At 38.4% G+C, this 9,152-nt stretch overlaps 2 protein-coding genes across 2 annotated transcripts; one reads left to right on the top strand and one right to left on the bottom strand.

Annotated features, from left to right (window-relative positions):
* Positions 1-572: 572 nt before the first annotated feature.
* dnaaf10 (dynein axonemal assembly factor 10) lies at positions 573-5,760 on the bottom strand. The gene is made up of 8 exons (XM_007247337.4): positions 5,322-5,760; positions 4,062-4,162; positions 3,840-3,970; positions 3,634-3,735; positions 3,407-3,522; positions 1,676-1,810; positions 1,097-1,194; positions 573-953 (listed from the first exon to the last, which is right to left on the bottom strand). The coding sequence occupies exons 1-8, from the start codon at positions 5,505-5,507 to the stop codon at positions 746-748; spliced, it is 1,077 nt and encodes a 358-aa protein (XP_007247399.3). The 5' UTR covers positions 5,508-5,760; the 3' UTR covers positions 573-745.
* A 98-nt stretch (positions 5,761-5,858) lies between these two features.
* On the top strand, positions 5,859-9,102 carry pno1 (partner of NOB1 homolog). The gene is made up of 7 exons (XM_007247339.4): positions 5,859-6,151; positions 6,848-6,997; positions 7,104-7,187; positions 7,443-7,503; positions 7,585-7,702; positions 7,824-7,894; positions 8,769-9,102. The coding sequence occupies exons 1-7, from the start codon at positions 5,987-5,989 to the stop codon at positions 8,834-8,836; spliced, it is 717 nt and encodes a 238-aa protein (XP_007247401.1). The 5' UTR covers positions 5,859-5,986; the 3' UTR covers positions 8,837-9,102.
* Positions 9,103-9,152: the final 50 nt, after the last annotated feature.

The raw sequence follows: 9,152 nt of genomic DNA on the forward strand, positions 1-9,152 counted from the left end.
AAACAAACCCACAAATATAACTGGAGTTTTCTTTGTTAAAAAGTACAATAATCATTCCATTATATTTAATGTGGCTTAAAGTATTGTGGCCATTTCTCAGAACAAGCATAAAAACAGGAGACCCTATTGGGGATTTTAACTCTTTGTAACACAAGGGGTTGGGTACCAATGAGAAATGGGATTGAGCCTTATTCTCCATTTACTTTAACAAAGTCTTTTAAAGTCTTTTTACCTTCATCTCTGAAGTCGCTCTTACATCTCCTTACTTCCTGCTCTCCTCTTTAACCTGCTTCCACCTGCTGATCAGCATATTCATGGTTCTGGGTATGCTGTGTCTTTGCAACAGAGCTAAACACCTTAAATACTGAAGGATTTCCCACCACTGCACTGCACAGACACAAAAACTCAAAGCACATTCCCTGTTTAAAACAACCCTGTTAAAAATCAAACAATGATATAAGTGTGTGTATTCACTATTCCTCTTCTCTAGCTCCATAAACTCCTCTCCTTTCTTTGAGTGAAAAAGTGAGAAATGTGTTTGTGAAGAAAAGCTGTCCACGTCTGGGAAGGAATGCTGTATAAAACACCATTTAATATATTTAAACAGATTAAAGAGCACATCAGCACAGAGACACTGCTCTGCCAAACAGAGTATTTGAGTATGTGAGTATACTCATTAAAAAGTTCATATTTGAGTGGAAAATACAGTTACAGCAGAAATATATACAGGTTTGGAGTCACGGACTCACACTCTGTTCAGCTTGGTAACGATGAGTACTCGCACACACTGGTCGAAGGAAGAACACACACACAGACCCTGTTTATCAGGACTCCAGTCCAGGCTGGAGATGGGCTGCGTGGACAGCGTAACATTTTGCAGGAGGTTCAGTGTCCCAGCCACTCCTCTCTCCTCTCCATCTCCATCCATCTCACTCCTCTTCGCTGGATACTCACTGCAATAACACAAACATTCATAAAAATCATGCATTTAAAAACATATATGTATTAGTTGTCTATGAAACAGGATTTTCAGTATCACAGAGGCTGCTATGAATGTGTGAGATTTTTATAGTGGTACCAGCAATGATTTACTTACTATTTCCATAAGTGCAGGTTTCCTGCTCCACCTGCTGTCATGAAAATGTCTCGGTTTTGAGGCAAATGCCGTACTTGCCATACTGTAGACTTATGAGCCTAAAAAATGTAAAAGAGTAAATGAGCGTGTACAAATCGGAATACCATATTTTTCACACTATAAATTGCACCGGATTAAAAGGTGCACTATCAACAAAAGCATCAGATTATAGGGGGCATTATAAGCAACAAAAATAAGAAACGAGGGTGTCGCATGTTAATCTACACAGATTTCTCCCCTGAAAACTGTTTATTTGGGTGAGTAAAGTGCTTCCGTTTATTTACAGTAAGCTTTGATTTCCAATATGTTTAACAGTGCAGTTAGCAGCAGCGCTAGTCGTGGTTAGCAAATACTAGTAAATGCGCCCGACAGCGCTACACAGAGGAACCCTGAGTGTCAGGGCGCCATCAGCAAGCGGTTCATCCAATGTAGATTAAAGGATTTTAAGTGAGCCTTATAGTGCGAAAAACAATACTAAGATAAACAGAAGCTCCACAGATCTACATTTATATCAGCAACATTCACGTCAACTTCAACTACCTTTTCAGATACAGAAGCAAAGCCTTTGGTTGGGTGTTCAGTTCTCATGTCAAACACGTGGAATTTGCCCTCTAAAGATGTTGCCACCAGTTTGTTCATTTGGATATCCTTCCTGTCAAATTCAACACTGCACACCTATCAAAGAGAGAATACAAATAAACACACAATTATCATACTTTTAAAAAGCTATAGAGACAACACTGCAACATTCATATTAGTGGTTACTTTTTGGTATGTTTGTTATGTTATGTAATAATACTTATAATACATAGATTAGTAATATTCTACAGCACAGACTGAAAGTATTCGGTTCTAGGCAAACAGTTCAGCCCCTGATCAAACTAAGAACCTTTGTTAATTAGCTAAACTAAAATTGCTTGGACACTTAACTTTAACTTGTTAACATTTAGCTGTAAAGTCTCAACCAGACAAGGATTGTCTGAAGGTGATTCCAGAGCTTAGCAAATTTATAGGATTCCTTAAGCAGCTGACTGAGAATAATAAACCACAAATAAAGCTAAATAAAAGGAATTTGTACCAAAGAGAAGTCATAATTTAGAACTATATAACTTTAGAACTGTAAAATTAATCAAATAAAAAATACCTTAAATTAGTCAAATTTAAAGTTGCTATATCTATATAATAGGGATGCACAACCGTATCAGAATTCTATCTGTATGATAATTACTATTTTAGAAACACTGGTCGATACTAATATAATTCCAATATTGTTGTGCATCCATAATATATACATATCAACATGTTCTTTGATTACCATCAGAAATGTCAAAATTGTTAAAATCAACTGCATAAATCACTGAGCTAAAAACCCAGTATCTTTCACATGCTGAAGCAAGAATTTAAGTTCACCTGATCTAAACAGAGCAAAACTCTATATAAACATCTAAATATTCTAGATAATGTGGAGAAAACTGCAGCTTTTTTTATTAAAGGTGCTGCTGACTGATAAAGTAAATATATAAATCATGGAAAATCTATAGGTTAATGTATACGTTTGTGGACATTTTTTCTAATAGATAGAACCTCTGCTGACATTGTTGTGCAAGTGCACACACAGCTTGTCTAGTTCCTGCCAATAGAATAGGATTCCCTGGAGCAGATAAATATGAACCTTTTTGGTTCATTTGCCAGCCACTGGCTAGGAGTGTAAAGACCCCAGAGAAAGTGTGCTGGAATGACACTTTTTAATGGGATGAGTTGAGGAGTTGGGCATAAGGTGGCCGTGATCAAACAGCATCCAAACATCACTAATGCTCATCACTAAACTCAATCAAATCCTCATAGCAATGCTACGAATAAACACTATTTCAGAAGAAGCAGGAACTGCAATACTTTTTTTCCATATATGTTCGAAAAGACAAAAAACAATATTTGATTATAAAACATTATGCATTGGGATTGTGTGGCAGCTAATGTAAGAGAATAGTTCCTATTTACAGCACTGAAAATCTGTGGTTCGATGTTAAACATGACATTTACACAAGACACCTCAACATTGATGTCTGATTTATTTGATGTTTGTAAAGCAGTATTAAACTGTAATCCTAATCACAAATTGTAAAGGTTTTAATGCTGTCCTTATAAACTCTGGAGCACTGGGGTTGACAAAAAGACCAAAGAAAAATGTTTTGCAGAAAACCTGAGGACATGATTCCAACTAAAACTAATAAATCGTACACTTAAATGAGAAAGAAATAAAATTTCACATACGCCATTTTTAATGTTTTTCTCCCATCGTACAGACATATTCCGCAGGTCAAACAGCTTGATGTCTCCATTGTCGTAACCAGCACACACACAGCGGTCCTGGTCATTAAAGGCGTGACCTTTCAATGTAACATAAATAAATAAAGATTTACAACTAAATGGAGTAAAACATGTTTGTGCTTGTTGGCAAACTTTTGACATATTAACTGGATATAGTGTAAAATACACACCAAAAGCAACTGTCCAACAATCTCTCTTAGTTTCTCCTTCGACTGGCTCCATGTTTGCCACAGGTGTGTCCTTTTGTCTCGGGTCCCACACCTTAACTGTACCTACAAAAACAAGTCAAAATACGTACGCCTGATTACAAACTACTGTTCGTACCTAATAGCAAACTTTCTATTGTAGTGTGCATCTCGAAAGCAGTAACGCATACCGTCTCTGCTTCCTGTAACGATTTCTGGAGCACCATCTCCAATACCTAAACCTCCAACGCCATCAACAGCGTTCACTATCTCCTTATGGGCTTTCACCGAGTAAACCGGGACATCCGGCGCTTCCAGATTCCTAAACAAACATTCATACTTCAGTCAGCCTGTTAGTAAAAACTCTAACATACTAGAAAGAAAAAAATTTAAGAAAAAAAAATTATTAATACCACACGTGTAGATTTCCATCAAAGTCTCCTGTGGCCAAATGCCTCTGCTGGAGAGATGAAGCTCCAAACGTCCCACATTTTATGGGCTTGGTTTTCTCCGTCTGAAATACAGAAACAGAACACAAAACTAAGCAGTGCTAATGAATGCAGTCATGAGCATGTGTGCGGATCAGTACACTACATGTAGGATTAGATTAAATGTAACTTAAGATCATAAAATCATGAGTACATACAAATGTTTAAATATATACATTTCCTAGAATTTTGATCAGCACTGTGGGGAACATAAGCAAACACAGTCAACGGCCATCGTTGTTAGTAGGGATGCACCGAAACTGGGATACTCAACAAAAATAACAAAAAAAAAATCAAGTAATAAGTGTTAAGTAAAGCTAAAGACAAATTTATTCTGAACAGTATTGTGTTTTGTTAGAATCTCTGCTTGGAAGTTATAAATATTTAAAATATCGAGACACATGCTGCATTCATTGTTTCTGGTAATACAAGTTCTAAATAAAAGTTTATCCTGCTTTTATTGTAGCAACTGTGACATCTGGCCAGGAAAGACTTTCTACTAGATTTGGAGCAATGCTGTGAGGATTTGATTGCATTGGATGACAAAAAGAGCTACTAAGTGAGATATCATAGAATTTGAAGTGAAGAGAGGTGGAGAGATTAATAAAGGAGTATGGGTGGTTGATGAAGCCCTAAAATAATATCACAATATTTCATGGTATTTTCGTGATCACAATACTCTTGGCAATATGACAAAACACTGAGTTATAAAAATTATTACAAGAATACACTACTGCAACAAAATGAAAAAAAAAAAAAAAAACTTAATCACAGTTTTCATGCATCTTGGCATGTTCTCCTCCACCAGTCTTGCTCACTGATTTTGGATAACTATATGCCACTCCTGTTGCAAAAATTCAGGAAGTTCAGCTTGGTTTGATGGCTTGTGATCATCCATATTCCTCTTGATTATATTACATAGTAAGTTTACTAAAATTTAGTAAAATCAAAGAAACTCATCAGAGTTGTATATTTCAGTGTTGTTTTCGTATCACACGAGGACGTGGCTGCTGTAAAAACACGCTGAAATATATTATCAGAGCTGTCCCTGTTAATCCCCGTTGCTATGACAACCGACAGCCGGACTGTTCTAGAAATCTCAGAGACATTAGCGAGTTACAGACCCTCTAAACTAGAGAATCAGACACTTTTACAGCGATACAGTGATAAAGAGCTAGAGTTCACCTCTTTAACGAGCTTTATGTCTCCGTGCTGCAGCTCGTAGATCTGCATTAATCCGGTTCCTCTGCAGGAACTTCCCAAACACACGAACTTCGCGCTGCAGGGAATCCATTTACTGTCGAACAGCGAGTAATTCAGACTCTTCTGACTGTGGGAGACAACTTGCGGCTTGTCCAGTGGAGCCGACATCCCGCTCCTACCGCTATATAACTTTACTATATAAAATATATATTTATACAGCTCTACACACAGAGCTCCACTATACAGAACTCAGTTCTCTACTCTAACCTGAACTAACTAACGTTAACGCTTCAGTGTTGCACTCTGACCGACCGAGGACCCCTGAACCAACACCGCAGCTGTCCACAGAACTGCCTGACCGCCCGGCCCATACAAATATTTATTTTTCAGACCACATCGTAGACAGCCCTGCCCTCAGCACACTAACTCTATTTCATTTCAATCTTAAACACAGTTTAATCACATTTCTCTCGGTGTTTATCTCCCCTCGCCGCGCTGCTCCCGCTTTTATTCAGTCCGGCGTGTTCAGACAGCTCGGCCCGGGGTCCTTGTGAGTAGAGTGAGGGAGCGCGTGCTACAGGTAAACAGGGAGTTATTAATTCTCCTGTTTTTATTGAATCTGAGGAATAAACACCAAACCCTCCAGCATGGAGACCGCGGAGAGCACGCTGCCCGAGCCGGGGTTTGAGGAGGTCCGGGGGAAGCGGCGGGAGAAGCGGAAGAGAGCGGCGCAGGACGCGGGCATGGAGAGCGACGAGCCTGCTGCGCCCAAGAGGCCGCAGTTCCCCCCCATATCAGGCGATTTACTGCAGGTACAACACTGACCGGGTTCTGTCCTGTGACCCAGGTTAATAACCAGGCTAATAATCGGATTGACTCCGACGGTAGCTGCGGGTTTATTTATAGAAATGTCAAAGAGTTTCTGAGGGCAAAGCCATACACGTGTGCTGTTTTGCGCATGCGCAGATCCTCAGCATGAGCAGTAGCCACGGTACTTGTTAGCAAGTGTGTTTACTAAAAAAACTTAACCTAACAAAAAATATATAAGCGCTCTAACAAAGTTATTACACCTAATGGTTATGTGTACACTACCCCATAAAACCAAGCACACACGTATCCAGTAGAAGTCAGAGACACGCTGTTTGTTCAGGCTCGTTCACACGTGTCCAGATCGATAATATGTGGGCTTTAAATCCTGGTTCCATAGGTGTTCACACGTGTAAATAAGATAATGTCTAATATTTAGGTAACGTTACAAGGATGGATACAGCAGACAACATTTTAGCTAGCTGTAATCAGGTTGTGTTTATCAGTGTTGTTGATGATGATCTATTAATATAAGTTTGAGTCTCTGGTATTCTCGCTCAGCTCGTCTAAGAGCCATTTCGTCACTTCCATCTCTTCAGTCAGAATGAGAGAGTTAGTGTACAGGAGTTTACAACACTACAAAATAAGTGTTTTTATTGTTGTTGTTTTGTTATCTTAAACATATCTGGTTTGTTTTTCAGGGAGGTGCTGATGAGATGAGGAAAATACCTGTTCCTTCTCACCGCTACACACCGTTGAAGGACAACTGGCTTAAAATATTTACCCCCATTGTTGAGAACCTGCAACTTCAAGTCAGATTTAATCTCAAAACAAGAAATGTTGAGATTAAGGTAAAGACAAATTATTTCATTAAATGTGGTTGTGAAAGGGCTTGGAACTGTGAAACTCTTTCATTATTCTTCCTTTTCGTAAATGTATTTATTTATACATTTTCAGACGTGCAAGGAAACACAAGATATTGGTGCGCTCACGAAAGCAGCAGACTTTGTAAAGGCATTTGTTTTGGGATTTCAAGTTGAGGTGGGTATTTAGACACAGTATTTTGAAGATTACAGTGCAGTGAAAAAGTATTTGCCCTATATAGATTTCTTGTTTTTGCTTTTTTTGTCATACTTACATTTTTCAGAAAAAAGATAACCTAAGTGAATATATAAAAAAAACAGTTTTATTGCAGTTGTTGATGCCAAAAACACATCTGTACGGGGCAAATACTTTTTCACATCACTGTATATTTATGAATTACTGTGAAAAATAATTTTTTGAACTGTTCCTCAGGATGCACTTGCACTCATCAGACTGGATGAACTGTTTTTGGAAACATTTGATGTCACAGATGGTAAGTCTAATTTCAGCATTGATGTGCATTTACTCCTCGTAATGTCTCATTTGTAAAGTGGTTTTATTTGTGTAATTTTAGTTAAGCCTCTGAAAGGAGATCACCTCTGTAGAGCTGTTGGTAGAATAGCAGGCAAAGGAGGAAAAACTAAATTCACTATTGAAAACGTCACCAAAACTAGGATAGTCCTGGCAGACACGTGAGTGCATTGTAAATGTTTGTTCATTTTTTGTTTAATTGAACAGTTAATTGCTTATTTTAAGAAAAAATATTCATTTGTATGTGTGCTAATAAATACATTTTATCTTTTATTTTTGCAGGAAGGTTCACATATTAGGATCTTTTCAGAACATAAAAATGGCACGGACAGCTATATGCAATCTCATTTTGGGTAAGTAAAGGCAGGCTGGTGGCTTTTAACCTGCTCCTGGAGTATTGGAACACCTGACATTCACTGTTTCTTTTAAATTTATTTTAAATAATTTTAAGTGCTTTTGTTGGAGTAAATTCCAATTTATAATTCTGCATCGAACCTACGCCATAACCCGACGCACACCTCCCCAGAAATGTAACTATAGAACTCTGACAGCAGCAGCAGCAGCTGTGATTGGTCTACTGAGCTTTGTGTTCCTGCCTTCATGGTTTATACTGCAGAGTGATTCAGAGTCGTGTACACATGAATACAGAAGAATAAACATGCCCACTATGTCAGGCTCTCACGCAGACTACATTGTAGGCAATGCGTTGACTTGACTCAGAAGTATAAACCAGCCTTAACTGTGTCTCCTGTGCAGGGAAGACTTTATACTTAAAACATTTCTTTGAGCAGTTAATTGCATTTAGCTACATAAGCTTCATCATTTTAGAGAACACAGTTCCACTGTGTAGCATTAGGTATGGGGTGAAAAGGATCATGTTTTATCTAGTCCTATTCTATTAGCATCAAGTACTCTACAGAGACTAGACACACTGTGTGTTTGTGTTAGCACATCCGTGTCAGCAAAGGGTGCAACATAGATTACCTTAATGTTTTTATACTGTTTTATATGTCCAAAAAAATAATAATTTAAACCGTAACCTAATACCCCAACCTTACCCAAATAAAAGAAAGGTGTTGGATTTGAATTGTAACGTGCTGTAAGGGAGCTCTGTGGGTGAGGTTTGGAGGCCACTGAGCTGTGTGTGTGTGTGTATGTGTGTATAAGAGGTTGGGTGATGAAATGGATGGTTAGTAACTGGATTGATGTTTCCTTTCACCTCATCAGGGAGCCCACCATCAAAGGTGTATGGGAACATCCGAGCGGTTGCCAGTCGTTCAGCTGAGAGATTCTAACGCTGGCTGGATTTCTCTGATCTGGGACCTGTGGTGCAGCTGATGGACTCATACAGAAATGTGGCAGATTAGACACACAGGAACACGGGTCTGAAATATACCCAACCGGAACTAAAGAACTGTCCCGTCATTTCTGACTGTCTGATGGATCAGTAATTTCTGTAAATATTCACTTAAGAATTGATCAAAAATAAATAAAAATCACATAGCGCTGGAAAAGAGGCAACTCATAGATTCAGTGAGAAATGTGATATTTTAAAGATTTATTTTCATACAGTATCAAGTCTGTGTATTCCCACAGTAGGCAATACAATGC

Source organism: Astyanax mexicanus, chromosome 7, assembly GCF_023375975.1.
Source record: "Astyanax mexicanus isolate ESR-SI-001 chromosome 7, AstMex3_surface, whole genome shotgun sequence".
Lineage (NCBI taxonomy): Eukaryota > Metazoa > Chordata > Actinopteri > Characiformes > Acestrorhamphidae > Astyanax > Astyanax mexicanus.

Coding starts and splice junctions, on each gene's coding strand:
- pno1 (XM_007247339.4), top strand. CDS start 5,987: ATGGAGACCGCGGAGAGCACGCTGCCCGAGCCGGGGTTTGAGGAGGTC. Junction 6,998..7,103: donor CAAGAAATGTTGAGATTAAG/GTAAAGACAAAT, acceptor ATACATTTTCAG/ACGTGCAAGGAAACACAAGA. Junction 7,188..7,442: donor TTTTGGGATTTCAAGTTGAG/GTGGGTATTTAG, acceptor ACTGTTCCTCAG/GATGCACTTGCACTCATCAG.
- dnaaf10 (XM_007247337.4), bottom strand. CDS start 5,507: ATGTCGGCTCCACTGGACAAGCCGCAAGTTGTCTCCCACAGTCAGAAG. Junction 1,195..1,675: donor TTGCTTCTGTATCTGAAAAG/GTAGTTGAAGTT, acceptor TACATTTTTTAG/GCTCATAAGTCTACAGTATG. Junction 954..1,096: donor AACCTGCACTTATGGAAATA/GTAAGTAAATCA, acceptor GTGTTATTGCAG/TGAGTATCCAGCGAAGAGGA.